This window comes from Hemicordylus capensis, chromosome 1 (assembly GCF_027244095.1).
Source record: "Hemicordylus capensis ecotype Gifberg chromosome 1, rHemCap1.1.pri, whole genome shotgun sequence".
Taxonomy (NCBI): Eukaryota; Metazoa; Chordata; class Lepidosauria; order Squamata; family Cordylidae; genus Hemicordylus; species Hemicordylus capensis.
Window position 1 is genome coordinate 72,632,508 of NC_069657.1, and position 19,865 is coordinate 72,652,372.

The 19,865-nt window shown below is 42.1% G+C and overlaps 1 protein-coding gene across 5 annotated transcripts in view; it reads left to right on the forward strand.

Annotated features, from left to right (window-relative positions):
- The window catches only part of LOC128333058 (MAX gene-associated protein-like), a 111,545-nt gene extending 91,990 nt beyond the window's left edge, over positions 1-19,555 (forward strand). For 4 of the 5 annotated variants that reach the window (XM_053268112.1, XM_053268095.1, XM_053268088.1 and 1 more), the window contains 8 exons: positions 3,667-3,791; positions 4,728-4,776; positions 5,657-5,839; positions 6,448-6,559; positions 6,846-7,082; positions 7,895-8,071; positions 8,508-8,660; positions 15,287-19,555. In XM_053268112.1, the coding sequence (XP_053124087.1) occupies positions 3,667-3,791; positions 4,728-4,776; positions 5,657-5,839; positions 6,448-6,559; positions 6,846-7,082; positions 7,895-8,071; positions 8,508-8,660; positions 15,287-16,509 (2,259 nt within the window). In that variant the 3' untranslated portion in view covers positions 16,510-19,555. Of the gene's footprint in view, positions 1-3,666; positions 3,792-4,727; positions 5,840-6,447; positions 6,560-6,845; positions 7,083-7,894; positions 8,072-8,507; positions 8,661-15,286 lie in introns of those variants that run through there. The other variant, XM_053268121.1, reaches the window with a different exon arrangement.
- The last annotated feature ends 310 nt before the right edge of the window (positions 19,556-19,865 follow it).

Consider the following 19,865-nt stretch of genomic DNA (forward strand, 5'->3'; position numbering starts at 1 on the left):
GGATCTGGAGGTTATCCACCACTCTGGCTCAGGAAAGATCACCTGAAAGAGAGAATCAGCACTCTGAAAGGGAATACAACTCCAGTTCCTCTTCTGAGAGGGACTCAGTTCAAACAGAGAACCCTTCAGATCCTTCCCTTGATGAAACTGTGGTGCATCCTTCATCTAACTCACCTATAGAGGAGACTAAGTCATACCAAATTCAAGTGGCAGACATGGCAAAAGCTTTAAGCTTGGCATTATAAACACCAATACCTGAGTTCAAGGACCTGCATATTACTCTATGGCCAGTTCCTCAGCCTCCCAACCAGCATCTATGCCTATGCTACCTGTCCTTGCCAGTTCCCAGAAAGTGTGCTGTGATGCACTATCAGCCTCTACATTGACATTGAAGAGGTGAGAAAGTCTATATAGGGTACAAGAGGAGTCCTGCTCCTTTTTCTTTGAGCCTTCTCCAACAAATTTGCTGGTGGTTGATTGCACTGTCAGCAGTAAATCAGTCAGAACGCACTCAGCCCCTGGTGGATATGGAAGGGAGGAAGTTAGAACCAATGGAGAAAATAAAGAAGTACCATTATACAATGAGGACCTTCATGTCAAACCCCAGCAGCCAACCTGTTCCCAAGGTATAGGTCTTTTGGCAGACAAAAGTACCAATTCAAGCAGCCAGGAAAGACTATAAAAAGTATTTCAGATGTAACCCTAAATGACAATACAACCTTAGACAAAGACAACAGCAAAGAGCCAAACCCCAAGACTAGTCCAAGCAGACTGTTTTGGCGCTTTGGACCAGGAAATATCTCAAGTACCACTCCTTTCTCCCATACAATTTGCTCCCTTTCCCCACCCTTAGCATCTCATCACATCAGATGCCTGGGTGTTGTCCATAATAATGACAGATTACGCCATTGAATTTATAAGACACCCTGTATTCTCAGGGATAAAATGCACACACTCTGCTCCTATCTTAGTGAAAGAGTGCTTTTTAGATTGTGAGCCCCTTGGGGACAGGGATCCATCTTATTTATTATTTCTGTGTAAACCGCCCTAAGCCATTTTTGGAAGGGCGGGATAGAAAACAAACAAACAAACAAGTAAATAAATACTTACCAGAGAAGGGGGCAATAGAACCTATTCTTGAAAGACCAGGAGAAGGGCTTTTATTCAAGATATTTCCAAGTTCTCCAATGGGATGGAGGCCTCTGTCCCATTATGGACTTGCTCTCTAAGATCAGGAAAGGACTTGGTACATCCTACTCACCCCATGGTGGCCCTGACAGCTGTGGTTTCTCTTCCTTCTGCATCAGTCGCAGGGATATCATCAATGTTTTCCTCTCCACCAAAATCTTATTTCACAAAGCACAGGCCGAATCTTCCATCCCAACCTCCAGGTGTTAAACCTGACAGCCTGAAAGGTCAACTGTTAGATGCTGTCCTCCTGGATGAAAGAAAGGAGTCAACAAGGAGGAATTATATGTGCAAATGGAAATGACTTACACTACATGCTGCATCCAAGGGCTTTGATCCTTATAATGCCTCAATCCATCAAATCCTTTTATACCTGACAAGTCTAAAACAATCCATACCTTCAAATCCTTCTATCAAGGTTCTCTTAGCAGTGCTCTGTGCAAAGCATCCAGGCTGGGGAGGATACACAGTGTTCTCCCATCCTGACTTTTAAGAGATTCCTTAAAGCAATAAATAACCTCTTCCCATCAGTCAGGGAGATCATTGAACCATGGAGTCTCTCATTGGTCTTATCTACACTTAACAAAGCACCCTTTGAACCTCTTGCCTCTGTTCCCCTGATATTTCTGTCCTTAAAAGTTCCCTTCCTGATTGCCATAACATCGGCAAGGAGGGTCAGGGAGCTCTTTGGGCTGACTCTCTTCACATCAAATTCTATCTGAACAAAGTCATTCTGAGGACAGAAACCTCCTTCAGACCAAAAATAGCTTTTGACTTCATCCTAAATCAAGACATTATATTATCCATCTTCTTCCTAAACCCTCCCACTACTCTGGAGAAATCCATGCACTTGTTAGATGTCAGGAGGACTCCCCTGTCCTACATGGATAGGATAAAATTGTTTAGACAAACCAACAAACTGTCCGTCTCCTATAAAGGAGAGAACAAAGGGCAATCTATTTCAAGATAGAGACTGTCCCACTGGCTTGTAGAACTAATCTTCATGTGCTATAACCAGCAAGGAGTGAAGTCTCCCTCAAGGATCAAGGCACATTCTACTAGACCTATGGCCACATCAGCAGCCCACATGTCCGGTATCAGCATGAAAGACATCTGCAAAGCAGCCATGTGGTCAACAGACCTGCAATTCATCATACACTGTGATGTGGACATCTACTCAGCAGCGGAGGCCAACTTTGGTCAGGTGGTCTAAAAAAAGATGCTCTAAAAGTATCATAGCATCCATCATCATCTAGGTAAGCTCACTGATCACCCAAGTTGTGAGAGAACAATAGATCACCTCAAAGATAAACAGGTTGCTTACATGTAACAGGTGATCTTTCTGGTGGTCCATGTTCACTCACAATTCCCGCTTGGCCTACCCCGCTGCTAAGATATTTCCACGGTAACTACAGGTGAAACTCGGAAAATTAGAATATCGTGCAAAAGTCCATTAATTTCAGTAATGCAAATTAAAAGGTGAAACTGATATATGAGACAGACGCATTACATGCAAAGCGAGATAAGTCAAGCCTTAATTTGTTATAATTGTGATGATCATGGCGTACAGCTCATGAAAACCCCAAATCCACAATCTCAGAAAATTAGAATATTACATGGAACCAAGAAGACAAGGATTGAAGAATAGAACAATATCGGACCTCTGAAAAGTATACAGTGTACTGTGCTTGATTGGCCAGCAAACTCGCCTGACCTGACCCCATAGAGAATCTATGGGGCATTGCCAAGAGAAGGATGAGAGACATGAGACCAAACAATGCAGAATTGCTGAAGGCCACTAATGAAGCATCCTGGTCTTCCATAATACCTCATCAGTGCCACAGGCTGATAGCATCCATGCCACGCCGCATTGAGGCAGTAATTGCTGCAAAAGGGGCCCAAACCAAGTACTGAATACATATGCATGCTTATACTTTTCAGAGGTCCGATATTGTTCTATTCTTCAATCCTTGTCTTCTTGGTTCCATGTAATATTCTAATTTTCTGAGATTGTGGATTTGGGGTTTTCATGAGCTGTACGCCATGATCATCACAATTATAACAAATTAAGGCTTGACTTATCTCGCTTTGCATGTAATGCGTCTGTCTCATATATCAGTTTCACCTTTTAATTTGCATTACTGAAATTAATGGACTTTTGCACGATATTCTAATTTTCCGAGTTTCACCTGTATGACTTGCCTGACTCCGTCAAACCACATTCTTCGCTCATCACAGTGGTTGATCAGGAACTGAGAAGAAAGGTGCTCTCCTACCAAATATAATAGTCACACCACACGAGCGATTCGGCAGAGCTGAAGAGTGCCTCATGGATCTTGGAATTATTCCATGGGGACTACTGCACAGGTGCAGCACTCAGGTTGTGAGTGAACTGGCTCACCAGAAAGATAGATCACCTGTTACAGGTAAGCAACCTGTTTCTTTGTTTGTTTTCACTGTCATCTTATACTGTTTCAGAATGAAAGTGAATCCAGTGAAGTTGAGGAAAATGTGGACATTGAGACTGTGGAGGAACTTTCAGAGAAAATTAATATTGCTCGCCTGAAGGCTACGGCAGCTCAGGCCCTACTGTCAAAACAATTGTGAGCATGTTTTTGTTTTTTAAGCAACTCATAAGCTACATAAATAACAGATTTCAGTCTGTGCCCTCAAGTACTGAGTCTTGTTTTTAAAGAAAGGAGACTTTTCTGTATGTAGAGCAGTGGTAGCAAACAGGACTCTAGTTCAGGGATCAAGCATGCAGTAGGGGGAATTCTGGCTTTCTTAAACCATATGCTTGGTGTGCTGTGTGGGAGGAATAAGTGGGTGACTGAGATGAGGCTTTCTGTCCTCATCGACAGGCATACAAACAGCTTTGACCCAGCAATGAAGTCTGTGTGTGTGTGTGTGTGTGTTTTGCCTGTTCTTTTGCCTTTGTACGGGACTGCATTCTTTTGCTTGTTTAAAGGCAAAAGAATGTAGGGTTCTTTTTACCTGTGTAGGTAAAAATATTTTTTATTTTTGTGAATTGATTGCCCTTGTTCAATTGGGGTGGAAATGTAGTGGCTCTGTAATAATTTGCTTTCTTGGAGTTGTTGCTCTCAGAGAGGTCTAAAATGCATTTTATAATCTTCAAGACTTGGTGAAAAATAGGATGTATTCTTTTTCTGTGTAGCAAGGCAACCATGCAAGTTCTGTAATGCGCTTTTCTAAATAATTTGAATCCACAGTCAGATTGATCTTTTGTCATTCATTACAAGAGTATATTATCCAGAAGAAAAAATATGCATTGGTATGAGAGATTTAATGTTCGAAGAACTGCAAGTTCGAATGAGTGCATAGATTGAGATTTCTTTTTCATCCTTGTTTTTAGGATGAGATACTTTTTCATTTTGGAAGTTACAATTAAGTTGTATGGGCCTGTAATGTTTTCAGTTGTATATTTTACATATGTAAGTCAACTCAACCTTTAGATAAGCTCAACTAGAAATCCATGTAACGTAACTACTACTACTTCTTCTTTTTTTTAACTCTTCCAGGCACCTTGTTCGTGACCATTCAAATAAGGTGGTGGCTAAGACTCCTAAGGTGGACACATTTCATTCACTTTTCTTCTTCTTTGTGATTTACCTATACAAAGGTTTACTTATTTATGTTTGTTTCTCTCTTAGGGCAGAAATAAATGTGATATAAGACACTACTGAAAATGGCAAGCCTGTATTAAATTCTTCCCATAACATTAATTCAGATTTATCTGTGTTGGTTTCCCTGCCTGTGGCAACCAATGATGTGAAGTGTGAGTGGGGAAATGTGGGGAAACAAAATGGTCAAGTCGGAGTAAACCTAATTAGGAGAAGAGGGAGAACTTAATACTGGACTGCCATTTCAAGCAACTCTTGGTCCAGCATCGCATCTAGTTCTGCCCTAATGTATAGATGACCAGCTCACAAGAAGTGCCTCAAGTGGCACAAGCAACAGGGGGTTGTGGCATACTTGGATAAGGAGCAGGAGGGGCCACATAATTACAGCGATTTCTTTCCTGCCTCTTTAGTGCTGTGCTGGGCCTGCTGTTTGGCTCTGCAGATGGAGGCAAAGGCCAGGTCTGTTGGTATATGTAGACTGACTCTTGACTTGGGGCACATTTACCAAAAAAGGCTAACCACCACTGTTTTAAGGGCATTGCTCATTCTTATTATGGTTGCGCTATTGTCTTAACTCTCATAATCCCATCTGAGAGTCTCAGCCTTTGTCCATCTTCATGCATGGCTCCTTCATTTTCCAGTGCTGCATCTCAGACAACCCTCTCCCCTCCAAAGTTCTGTTCAGTTTCATTGAAAGATGGCAGAGCCATACATACACCCAGGTTTATGAGAGAATATAGCACCTAAATTAAACATATAAATACTGGTTTGGTTTCCTATTTTTATTTCAAACAGTTAATCCCCCCCTCCCCCATCCTTTTCAATAGCCCTCTGAGCTCTCAAACAAAAAGCCAAAGAATGAGGAGGAAGCCTTTGCTAACTACCGCCAAACACACACAGCAAATGAGCGTCGTCGTCGTAAGGAAATGAGGGGACTTTTTGAAAAACTGAAGGCAACTCTAGGATTGCAAAGCCTTCCCAAAGTTTCCAAGTGCTTCATCCTCAAACAGGTAAGAATTGTATAGCTTGACATTTTGTTGAAGGGAGCCTAGAGGACTGAGCTGCATCTTTACATAAGGAAGATGAAAAGTTTTGCAGTGACATATCACCAAACTAAATAAATGTTAGTCTTACTAATCATGACTGCTTTAATTAATTAATTTGCATGAATGCAAAAATAGTTCTGTAGAAAGAAGCACGCTTTATTAGTACTTGTAGTAAAAATGTTTTTTAATCTGGGGCATATTTTTCAGTCTGGTACGTGTTACACCCCTACTTACTATACACTGAAACAACAATTTTAAAAACACTTAACAAAACTGGAACACCTTTAAAGTGCCCAAGTAACTGCTTCAACTAGAAACTGAGATCTTGAGCAAGTGTATCGGATCTATCTTTTCCTCACAGCTACCTTGGTAAAATGCTGCTTTTTATCATCCTCACTCTTTGTTTGCTTGGGATTTGGCTTGCCTTTTGGGGGGAATACAGCTTGTTGCCTTAAAATACTCTAGACTTGAATGGAGCAGAAACAGTTTGCTTTTATTAGTTGGAGGGAAGAGAAGCTTTATTTTATGTATATTCTACTGGAATATAAAAATGATACTCGTTTCTTTTTCAGGCATTTGAAGAGATTCAGGGGCTAACAGATCAGGCAGATAAACTCACAGGTCAGAAGAATTTGCTGATGCGCAAGCAGGACACCCTGATTCGTAAAGTATCTGCACTTTCAGGTGAGATGGCGTTAAGCAGAGTGAATGGGAAAAGTGGAGGAAACCCCCAGGAAAGGGAGTCTCTGGGGTGATTCCAAGTGGTTGTGAATGAGGGAGATATGAGGCACATAGAAAGTGGGTGTGGTGTGGTGTGGTGTGGTGTGGTAGAGAGAGAGAGAGAGAGAGCGCGCGTGTTGGAAATGCTCTAGTCTTTGTGCTATGAAGTACAACATGTTGACTAAGTATGAGGGGAAACCTGATGACTACTGCTAAGTATGAGGGAAAACCTGACTACTTTTCTCTCTAGGAAAGACACAGGAGGTAGTCTTGAAGAAACTAGAATACATTTATGCAAAACAAAGAGCACTAGAAGCACAAAAGAAGCAGCAGCAGCAAGGAGAATCTGTGAAGATTGTTGAAACTGCAGAGACTGCTAGACCTTCTGTGGAAAACAGTCCTCCTTCGCTTTTTAGAGAGATGAAACCAGTGACCAACAAGCGTACAAAGCCTTTGATACTTTCCAGGAAAGGGAGCCGTGCCACAGGTAGGCCTCAGGAAGAGGGAAGTAGTTGATCTTCACCCAAAGGGTAAACCTACACCATGGGGCATTCTTGGAAAAGTTGTATCTATAGTTCTAAAATGCACTATCATACAATCTATGATCCTGTGCTGTAGCAGTTCCCTGCCCTTATCAGGGGGTTTGGACTCCTGGGTCCACTCTAAGGGCTGGTTCTCATATCAGTTAGAGGAAAACTGGAGATCCCTGCCACATGTGTGCTCCTGTGGAGTGTATTGTGAGAACTTAGGGTTTTTCAGTGGTCTCAGATTGGCACCTTGCTAAACTGAGATTAAGCTGACACTGACAGGTCGAGGTAAAATTATGGATCTCGGCTTTATGTCAGCTTGGCATGGTGCCAGTCAGAGTTCTTGCAACACATGTGGGAGCATGCACACAGCAGAGTTCTCCTTTTTTCATCTAACATAAGATTGATTGTGGGAACCAGCCTTATTCCATGATTCTATGAAAGTACAATTTATTGATTTAAAACATAGTAAGAACTGTGATTTATTAGATGAAAGACCTCAATGTTTTTGGGAAAACATTTGTCACAAACAGCCTAGCATGCTTTAAAATATTTTTAACTTCCTATCAAGTTATATTAACATTTCCCACAAAATTCATTTGTTTTCATACTTACTGCCTAGAATGTGCAAATGCGCTGAAATCTGCCAGTATGGGGAAATAGTAATAGTTTTCATTATTACCAGGAGGTTGATTAGTAAAAGGAATGTCAGAATACAATGCTCCATTTCACATGCATATCTTAACGTTCCTTTGCCTTCTTTTCCTTACAGAGGAGACACCTTCTCCTGTAACATTAACTAATGCTAGCTTATTAATGACTGCACAAGGCCAGGTTCTTGCATTCAAGAGTTCCCTAGTGCCAGGACAGGTTGCCACCCTACCTTCTACACTCTTGCAGGCTGAACTCAAATCAGATGTTTGCAGCAGCAATGGGACAACACCACCAGGTATGATCATAATACAGCAGAATGACTGAATAAGTCATAACTTTATTTGAGCCTGTTCTTCCTTATTTCTATATGAAGTTTACAAAAAGATTCATAAAAATGAGAAGTATATGCTTCACAAATAATCTATTCCATTAATCCCCTATATGGTCTTCAGCCAGTATATGTAAGGTGTATGCATTTACTATAAACAAAAGCACAAAGTCATTGGTCTGTCTTTTAGACAAGTAAGCAATTTAGTTTTCTCTCCCTCTTTCTCTCACCCACCCTCCCACTGCTAGCCAGCTAACAGGAAGAAACACAAAACACATTGTAAAAGGAAGCACAAGAATATACCTGTTAGAAGTATATACATTTCATTTCTTGTGCCATATCTTCTTACCATTTTCTTGACAGTTTTTCCTAAACTTAATTAATTGTTTCCCCTTTTGATAAGGTATTGCTTCTGTGATGATTCAGTTGCCGGGTTCATCAGTTCCAGTTCAGGTGAAAGGCATCCTCCCTAATGCAACTATTCCCATTACCTTGTCTGCTGTGGCCAATAGCTCTGCCTCTCCAGCTATAGAACCATCTCCAGGGCTCACTTCAGGTAAACTTGCATGCCGCTGTCTTCAGGACCCTCATGTAATTGGAGGACAGAGATTTTGTATGGCATGTATTAGTCCTCAACATGATCACAGGCAGATGTGACCTATTTCTGTGATTGCAACACCCCTTGCAATAGGGCGATAAAACACTCCATGTATGCAGTTTACCAGTGAGAACTGCCCTGAGGTAATAAAGAATCTAGAAATCTGTGAAATTGGGTGTGTATTGACTAAGAGGAACAGTTAGATCTTTGTGGTGGCCTGGTATCATTCCCAACATTGGGCTTTGCGCCTGCGCACTAGCCACCTCCAAAGGATTTGTCAGCTCCTTGAAACACTTTGTAGCCACACCCTTTGTGCGTGGAGTACGTTCAGTATCCTTTGACTTCAGAGCACTGTGTTACTCAGTTCCTTTCTGTCTGCCCTAGTGTGCACTTCCTCAGGGATTCACTCCTTCTTCCTCTGTACCTAGAAGAAATGGTTGTATACATTGATTACTTGGCTTTTTTGCCCTTCGGACTGTTCTTGACTCCGTTTGTTGCCTAACGTTGGGATTTGGTTATTTGACTTTGGACTTTCAGACTGCTGTAACTTTGATTTTACGCTATGTTTGGACTTGTTTGCCTCTTGTCTGATGTACCTGAGAGAGACCTTTAAGAGGTGTTCCTTGTGCCGCTGCACTTTGCCCTCATCTGACTGACACGATTTTTGCCTAGGAGAAGACCATATTGTCCGCTCCTGTAAAATTTGCCTTTCCTTTTCTAAGCAGACCTGGAGAAGTCGGGAATTGCAGTTATGGGCTGTGCTGTATGAGAATGCCTTGCACCTGCCAATCCCAGTGCCGTTGACATCATCAGTGCTTTCGAAGTCAAGTTTGACTCCTATGGCCCCATCTGAGTCTTCCTCCTGTGCTTTTAAGAAGCTGCAGGATCTCCCTAAAGAGTCTCACCATAAGAAGCTAAAGCAGAAGGACACCAAAATGTCAACAACCCCCAAATGCCAAAATAACATCTTCGGCATCTTTGGCTTTGATGTTGACACCACCTTCAGCCTCACCAACATCGGCTCCTCCATCAGCTGTACCACTTTTACTTCCAACCTCAACACCATCTGTTTCAATTTAGGCATCGGGAACTGTCAAGTTTTGTTTCACGTTAAAGTCTTCTGCATCGCAGTGTACATTACCTTCATTAGTACTTCCAGTGCCAATAGCTATCCAAGTCATCCATTCCAACTCATCATTTTCTCCTGAAATCATCGAAAGATCTTATTCCACTCCACCATCGACACTGAGTGTCCTTCAGACGCTGACATGGGTGTCGACATCCGCTGTTCCACCTTCAGCACTGATCTCTGTGCAGTCTTCCCCATGTCTGGCTCTCCTACCATTGTCATCTGTTGTTGACTGGCCCTTTGTCTTTTTCCTCTGTTACTTCGCCAGCCTTTGGTACTGGGTTTCTATTGAAATCGATATCGTCAAAGGATTTTTCCTTGATGCTGGGCTTTGATTCTATCCTAGACTCTCCTTTGACTGCATTGGGCTTGACCTTCAAAGGATTTTCTCTGCATGGGCTCGATGTCAAAGACAAGTCCAACATCAGGATTCCATAAGTGCCAAAGACACCGTCCTTATCACCTGCCAAGATGACACCTGTTGCCTCTCCTCATCTTTCATTTCAGTGGAAGGAACCACTTAGTTTTTCATTGCTGGCTCTCTCTCAGCTACATCCACAGGTTTAGGAGATTTCAAGGTCTGATGTAAGGTCATTCACCTTCTCTGCCTTATGACTTCAAAGAGTTTTGTATATGGAAATTGAAACAATTGAAGTCATGGTCTTCATCTAAGGGACAGGCCTCTGGATCCGCTTCCTTTAAATGCCCCATGGATGCTCCTGCTCCTCACTCAACCTGCACCATCTGAACCTACTGCTCCTCTTCTTCCACCTGTGGACCCTGCTGTACCTTCATTGCCTCAAGATGCTTCTGGATCCCAGACAAATGCCTCTCTGATGAGGATTATGTCTCACCCTCCAGATCTGATGATGATTCCACCAGCACAGAGACTCTCAGGAGCTTCACATGATGATGATGATGATGATGATGATGTCCCGAACAACTCTTCAGACTCTCCTGCCAAAGAGACCAGGTCCTACAGGATCCAGGTCTTGGAGATGGTGAAGTTTCTTGGGTTGAAGCTGAAGTCGCCTACTAAGCAATCCAGTCTACAACTTTGTCTTCCAACACTAGGTCCACTCCTGCTGCCTTGCCTATGTTATGAGTTCTGGTTAATTCAGTTAAGTCTGGTTGGGAGGCTCCCTCATCTTCTGCATCTACTTCTCCCACCCTCCTCCAAACTCAGTTGTGGATCATGCACTCTCTTCCAAATTGGGTAAAAAGCACTCGGCTCCTGTTGGTAATGGAGGGCAGGAGTTTGGACTCTTGGGGATGTAAGATCTATTCCTCTTCCTCCCTCTGCATGAAAGTCTCCAACTACATGACCTGTATGGCCAAATTACATTATTCTGTTTGGGAAAGCTTTAAAACTTAAGACCCCTGCTAATTTGGCAAAGGGGCACCTTTTAACGTGGTGATTCTCTTTATTTAGCAGAGGAAGAGTAACTGGCCCTATCCACCCCCAGCACAGTACCTCCAGTGACTGTTGCTGGTGTCTATCTTATGTTTCTTTTTAGACTGTGAGCCCTTTGGGGACAGGGATCCATCCTATTTATTTATTATTTCTCTGTGTGAACCGCTCTGAGCCATTTTTGGAAGGGCGTTATAGAAATCAAATAATGACATGCGGAATGCTCCTGAGCCCTTACAAGCACGATTCAAGGAGCTTATCTCCAAATCAGCTGATATTACCCACCAGTCTCTCATTACGGCCAAACATCTCCCTGAAACTGAGTCCCGTACACTGGCCAGTGCCATTTTGTTATGAAGGCATGTGTGGCTTCATTTGTCCTCACTCCAGTACAATATACAAGACAAAATTGATTATTTGCCCTTTGATGAAGAAGGCCTTTTCAGCACATAAACAGATGATGTCATGGAGTGCATGAAGAAGTCCAGGTTTACTGCCCAGACTTTCACTTCTACTACAGCTACACCTCAGTCCTACTTTCATAGGTCTGATAGGCTTAGGATCCTCTACAGTCGATCTGAGCAAAGGGAATATCATTGTTCTGTCCTTTCAAGGCCAAAGACAACCTTCTCTAAGTGCACAAAACAGAATCGGAAGCCCAGAGGCCCTGACACTTACAAACAGAACCTTTGACTCTTCTGTATCTTTGTCCATTGCTCATACTCCTTCCTCTCTCTGGTACCCTGGCATCTTATCACCTCTGACGCCCAAGTGATAAGTATCATCTCCTCCGGCTATGCCACACTTTGCCTCCCTTCATGGGAATAAAATATACCCCTGCGTCTTCTACACTTGAAGTGGAGGTACATAGGGAACTGCCGTGTATTGAGTCAGACCTTTGGTCTATCTAGCTCAGTATTGTCTGCTACATAGACTGGCAGTGGCTTCTCCAAGTTTGCAAGCAGGAATCTCTCTCAGCCCTATCTTGGAGAAGCCAGAGAGGGAACTTGGAACCTTCTGCTCTTCCCATAGCAGCTCCATCCTCTTACAGTGCTCTCATGTGGTCTCCCATTCAGATGCAACCAGGATTGACCCTGCTTAGCTAGGGGGACATCATGCTTGCTACCACAAGACCAAACTCTTATCCAAACCAGCTATTGAACAAGTCTCACCAGTGACCCAATGGGCAGGGTTTTACTCCTGATATTTTTAAGTTCCAAAAAGAGATGGTGGCCTATGTCCTGTTCTCAACCTCCACTCCCTGAACGAATTTATACTCACCAGGAAGTTTCAGATGCTGACATTGCAGCAACTGCTTGCCCTGCTGTGCAGAGAGGAGTGGTTCTCCATTCTAGACCTGAAGGACATGTATCTTCACATTTCCATTCACTCATGTCACTGGAAATATCTATGCCTCACCGTGGAGGGCCAGGTGTGCATGAAATGCATGAATGCAATCATTGCCCATTTGCTAATGCTGAGGATAGTCATCTTCCCCTTTTTAGATGATTGGCTACTTGTCTCACACGACAGGGGTCTTCTTTTGGTCCATATTGCCAAGGTTCTCTTTATTGGATACCATGAAGATCGAAGTCAACTGGAAGAAGCCCAACCTATTCCCTCAGTGGTCTTCCCTACATAGGAGTGGTACCTGATATGGGTCTCAAGTGCGCATTCGTCCCTCAAGACAGTCAACTGACAATTTGCAACACCATTTACTACTCCTGCTCCAACCCAGGCTGCACAATCTGTGCAGCGCCTCTTGGGCCTCATGGCTTCTTGTATGTCAGTGATGGCCTATGCAAGGCTATGTATGCATCACCTACACTGTGGTTACTATTTGTGTTCCAACTGGATGTAGACAACCAGAGTCTCCAACACTTGATTCCTGGGCCTGTCTTGGAGTCTTTTCTGTGGTGGACTCTGCCAGAGAACTTCAATGCAGGCCTGCCCTTCCAACCTACTATGCCCTTGATTTTGTTCACTTTGGTCCTGTTTGACAAGCTGGGGCATCCACTGTGTGGGTCTTCATGCTCAAGGCCTTTAGAACCATCAGCCCGCTGCTGGCGCGTGCGTCACACACATCACTGTGACGTGCACAATGTGTGCGCTCACGTCGGTGCGGGTGCATGCGTGTGTGTTACTTCTGCATTTGGGCACCAACAAGGGGGCAGGAGCGGCAGGGAGGACCGCTGCCGCTCCGAAGATTTTGCCGAAAACTACAGCGCCGGAGGGGAAAAGCAGCGGGAGGGGTGAGTACAACCCCTGCTCCCGGTCCTTAAAGCATACCACCACCCCCTGGTGTTGGACCATGCCTCCGCAGTCTGTGCACATCACTATTATCAAACACTATGCTGTTGACATCCACACTGCAGCTGAGGCTGGTTTCAGGTGTTCTGTCCTTAAGAAGGTTCTTTAAATCCCACTGCTTTTCTTTTGGGACTAGCTACTCACCCTATAGGAAGATGCTGAGAGGCATCATCTCATACTGCACGGGAGAAGGCGATGGTAAACCACTCCTGTATTCTACCAAAGACAACCACAGGGCTCTGTGGTCACCAGGAGTCGACACTGACTTGATGGCACAACTTTACCTTTACTCACCCAATGTTGGGAATGGTACCAGGCCACCACAAAGATAAATAGGTTGCTCACCTGTAACATCTGATCTTTTCATGGCCCAGTATAATGCACAACACCCATCGATCCTCCACGCTCTTACCTACCTCTTCTGATGAAGCTTCAACTCAACATTATCCATCCAGTAACTGAGGATGAGTGTTCTGGTGCCAAAAGCTACTGAGCACACTCTGTGCACTAAGAGCATGAATACAGAGCACTTCAAGGAGCTGAAGAATCCTCTGCAGGCAGAGAGCCCAATGTTGTGAATTATACCATTGAATGAAAATATCATTCAATATTGTGAATGATACTTTGACACCAAAATATCAAAAGTTACAGGTGAGCAACCTGTTTTTTTGCTAATTCTCATCTATTTTAAAAGATGCTAGAAAGAGAGAAGGTAAAAATTAGCTCCTACTGAGGTTACAGCGCAAGGATATGCATGTCTGCTCAGTAGCAAGTCCTGTTGAGTTCAGTGGGATTTCCTCTCCAAATATGTTTGCCTTAGGATTGTTGTCCTAGATGGCGATATGAGGCTTAAGCTACAGAGATAGCTTCAAGGGGGTTGTGGCTAAGTGGCAGAGTACCTGCTTTTCATGAAGAAGGTTTTAGATCAATCCTTGGCCTCTTCTTTTAAAACTGATTGTAGGTAGTCAGGCTGGGGGAAAGCCCTACCCAAGACCTTAGAGAATCACTGACAGTCAAAGGAGACAATACCAGGTTAGACAGACCAATGGGTTTGACTCAGTTTAAAGTAGCATCCTATGTTCATAGATTAAGTATGAATGTTGGGGGCAATATGCTAAATCATTGTAAACCGCTTAGAGAGCTTCGGCTATAGAGCGGTATATAAATGTAAGTGCTATTGCTAAGTATTAGGGAAGATTCCTTAACAGGAAGATTCTGTTCTACCCAGGTTACCTTGTTCAGTGGTGAAATGATCTTATAGTTAACTATAAGATCATTTCACCACTGGACAAGGTAACCTGGGTAGAACAGAATCTTCCTGTAGAGTTCAGGTAAATGTTAGGGTGCTTTAGCTATAGAATATCCAATTGTGAAGGGAAGCAACGGAAAAATTTCCCTCTTCTAGCAGATCAGTGTGTCTTTAGAAAGTCCTTGCGATTCATTGTGTGCATGACTAATGTACAACTTTGACCTACAGAACCCTATTTCTGGTAGTAATTAAAATGTAAGAAAAGACATGGGGCTGCTTGGGATATAGTTTTTCTTTATACTGTCAAAACAAATAAAATCCAGGATACATGTTAGGTCTTGGTTCTTCCAACACTTTTGCAGTTGAATCTGTTGAAGTGTTTAATGGCTGTTATCTGGAGAACCAGAATAGAAGGGAGGGAACACTTTTTAGTTCCTTTCATCAGTGTTCCAACATACTTTGCTTTGTTTTTGCTTGGCTTGTAGAAACTGAAGACTTGTTTATGATGCCAAGAATTGTAAATGTGACATCACTAGCTACTGAAGAAGATACAAATTTAAACCCAGGTGTAAATAAGAATCCATATATAACCTCGAATGCCAATTCCCAGATATCTGAGCCTTCTTTGGAAGCAGTATCAGAGGTATCGACTGCTTTTCAGTCTGAAGAAAAAACTGAAACTTCTTGTGGAAAGGAGAGCAATGTAACCAGAACTGTGCAAGATTTTCTTGTGGGAAAAGACAGTTTTCCACAGATAGTAAATGTCTCTAGTTTAAAGGAATCCTCTGAATCCCTTGCAACAAAACTCTGCATTGAAGAGTTAGCTGGGAGCCAGGCAACAGAAAAGCAAACTGACAAGGAAGGAGACGAGCAAAAGGCAAAGGATTCTTCAGTTCAAAAGCTGCAGGCCAAGGAACCCCGAGACTCTGGGATAGACATGGAACTGCAAAAAGTAGCCTCTGTGATCCAGGAAGCAGCATTAGATGCAAATGACTTAATGGACATAGAGGAGAATGATGACACTGATGAAACTCTCACCTCGCTTCTGAATGAAATTGCATTTCTCAATCAGCAATTGAATGATGATGCCTCAGACATATCTGAACTCCCCAACTCCCTAAGCTCTGGCTTTTCTTTAGGAGGTATGGAAAGTCACCGAGAATCATCTACTGCAGATGGATCTCCCTTTCAGTTTGGCACACTGGGTGGGAGCTTTAAGGACCTTTCTGTAGCTCAAGAGAGCAGCGACTCCATAACTCCTCTCCTGCTTCACTTGGATGATGATGATTTACCTGATGGTAACAGGAGCTCAAGAGAGCTTTCATCTGAATCTGATGCTTTGAAAATCATGCTAGGCTCTGCAATAAAGGACTCTAATCCTGACCACTCAGCAATAAATAGTGGTAGAAGTGGGGAAGATATAGAACCTCTACCAACAGCTAGAAGCCTGTCGCCTCCCATTCTACAGATGAAAACTAACCTAGAAGCTGGTAACACGGATACGACGTGGAGGCCCATGCCCAAACTGGCACCACTTGGGTTAAAAGCTGCAAATTTCCCTTTAGATTCAGAAGGGCAGAATACCAAGGTGATGCCTTTATTGGCGCCTGTTGCTGCAAAAGAGGTATCTGCCCAATCAGTAACTAGCTCAAGTCAGGACAGTAAAGCAATGCCCACATTGGTACCTGTGGTTACAAAATCAAAATAGTATTGTAGCTTCAAATGCTTTTTGTAAATTTCCCATCTGGATTACTAAGCACATGGTATACCTGCAACATCTAGCTTCCTATGTTGTATGTGCATATATTGTAGAATGAGCCTGTAATTTATGAGACTAGATGCTTCAGAGACTGATTGGTAGCAGGTGATGACAAATCAAGAGTGTAAGACCAGCTCCAAAAACAAATTATGTCCTTGCTCCGTTAACTTGCTATTTCTGTAGAGTCCTATGAAATAAGATGAGGATCTATAATAAATATTAGGTATTTTTTCACATAATTTGCTCTGGGACTAGGAAATTGTGCAGAAAAAGTTCTTTCTAGTATGCCAGAAGAAACCCATTAATTTAGTTGTGCAAACTCCAGAGGAGCTGTTCCTAAATGGCATGAAAGATACAGTTTTGCTTCCTGTTTTCTGACACATTGTCCCAGCAAGCGTTGCTTTAAACATCTTTATGCATTTTTGGTGTCTCTTTTAAAAAAAATAATAATATTCAGGACTGTAAATGGTTTGTGTGTGTATATATCTTACCATAGTATGAATTCAGGAGTTTTAATAGTAGAAGTAAAAATTAACAGAAAACTAATGGAGTTGAACCACAAGAAGCATTTTTCTTGAATATGTCTCTTAACTGAACTGTTAAAGGAAACTTCCCTTTTAAGCTAGTGAACATGAAGGGATTTCATACTGTAAAACAATTTATATTTTTGTACACATCATGTTTTTGTAAATATGTAACATAATGAAATTTTCATCTAGGAAAATGTTAGTGATTGTTTCCAATGATGATGATGTAAATAAGAATGTTTGAGAATTTGTGAGGCAGGTCAATCACTGTTGAAATTTATATGAATTCTGAAAATAGCTGCATTTTGCATTTTTTTGAATAATTGTATTAAGGAATGTAAATCTGTTCTTACTCTCCCAGCAGAAAGTGTTAAAGCTTCCTCAATTCCTTGTGGTTTATTCATATTAGAAACATCCCTGTTACTCGGATTGAGCCAATTGGTGAGAGGCAGTCTTTTGCAAGAGTATAGAAAGTAGATAAGTTCCAGTCTTCTCACATAGCAAATGTATGTGTACTTGTCATCATTAAGCCCCTCCTCCTTTCCTCCCATGTGTAATTTGGCTGTATTGGGGTAGAACTGCACGTTAAAGCTAATACTATAATCCTTCTTGAGACCTTTCTGTTGTTCATTTAGTGCAGCTACTGAGGCTGCAATTTGAAGTGGAAGACAGAGAGGGTTGGGTTACCCTTGCCTCTCATGTCTTTTCCCCACTTTGTGGTGTTTTTCTGCTGAAAATCGCCAGCTACTTTTACTCCTGCTGGGTAATACTACAGGTACCTATATCTTTCCCCCCAAGTGAATTTTTTAAAATAGTTTTTGGAGGGGACAGGTGGGAAAATAGCCAGAGAGAAAGCTTCCTCCTCGTATCCTGCACACTGAATTTCCACTTTACCTTTATGGCTGCACTGTGTTAAGAAAAGTCTGAAAAAAGAATTGTGGAATTGCCCGTCACTTGTAATTCCACCCTCAGTGGAAATAAGTACTTTGACTCTTCTTTATTTTGTAGTTTTACAAAGTAAATGAGGTTCTAAGATGTTGAGAATGTGGCTAATCACCCCAGAATCACTTCTAAATAGTATGATGGAGAACATAATTATCTATATTCTGTAGTCTTCCATAGCTGTACACATTCTGTCCTGTATTGAACTTCGGTTTGTCATAGGCATTCATCTCTTTCATGCTTGACAGTGTTCATTCAGTGCCTTAGGATTTGGAAAGGAACCTAGCAGTTACCTGTTTGGTTGAAACCCAATCCAGTTCTTCTGCTTTACTGATCAAATTTTGATACAGCAGTGTCAAATAGAATTGCTTACATATATTAGACAAATTATGCTGTGTATTTCTGCCCAGAATTGTTCAATCTGCTAATCTACCTTTTTTTTGGTGGGCAGTGGGGATGTGCCGTAATGTGATTCGGCTGTCCAAATTGCGGGCACCTCCCTTTAAAATAGAGGGCTTACATAGCCCCTTTAAAGTGGAGGAAAGCAAGTCCATTCTTGTTGCTCCTCCACTCGCCGCCATTCTGGTGCTCCCCCCAGCTGTGCCGCCACGGCGTCTCCCAGCTGCCCCTGCACAGTGCTAACACATGTGCAGTGGCCACTTGCGTGGCCAGCATGGTTTCTGGCCACACACATGACCACCCTGCATGTGTGACGGCCGTGTGTGTCCCACTGCGCAGGAGCAGCTGGGAGACGCCCCACCGGCATGTGGATCAGGTACAATTTTCATACGGAGCAGGTATGATTTTAAAGGGGCTGTGTAAGCCCTCTGCAGTTACACCACTACTGTACTAGAAACTCCACAAAAATAGCATTAGAGTACATGTTTCTTGTTCCTTTGATTAATCAGGCAGAGAAAGATATGTTACACATTTTATATTTTTGCAAGGCTGTTTTGAAAGAGCTGTCTGCATTCAAATTTTAACAATGGTCAGTATAGAATTAGGGCAAAAAAATCTATACCAGTAATCAAGTTGGTTGGCAAGGCTCTTCAAAATATTGAATGCATTTCCCCTAATTACTTCATCCATGGTCAGGTTTCATCTTACATTCCTATGCTCCCAGACTTTTAAAAAAGTGAATAAAAGTACATCCCAAGATACACAGTACTATTCTCAAGGTGTTTCATAGATAGTCTCGAAAATTATGTATAGTGTTTTCAGATAATAATGCAAGATTCTGAACTTTATAGAGAACATTTTTTAATCAAGAGAAAAATTGAAGCCTAATTTAATTAGCACATTTTAATTTGACCAAGATTCCTGGATATTTGGTTTTTAGTAAATCTGTAAATATGCTGAAAAGTTTTTAAGAATACATTGAAATGTCAGATTTTGTTTTTACTATATATTGCGTCTCTTTCTGTATCTCCCGCAAAATGTATTTTTGTAGACACCTTAACCATAAAGCCTATTTCAGTAACCATGGAAGGAAGAATCTGACAAATTAAAATAGTCTTCAACTAACAGTCAGCTTTGAAAAATTATTTCTAGGACAGAAACCTTAGAAACCACATGAAATAACCTAACTTTGGTTGGGTACATGTAGAACCCCACTAATTATATGTATCTTTCAGCAGGGGTTGTGAAGTGTGTTCCCTGCTCTGTCGAGTAGGAGACAAACTGAAAGGACAACAGGCATAAATGAGTTCAATGGGTAGATTCTTGAGTGAAAATGTAGGTCCTCTGATATACAAAGAAGGCATTTATCAAAACATGCACACTAGCCTTCAGAAAGGATTCTCTAGCACAACTGTACTTTTTCTTTTACCAAACTGT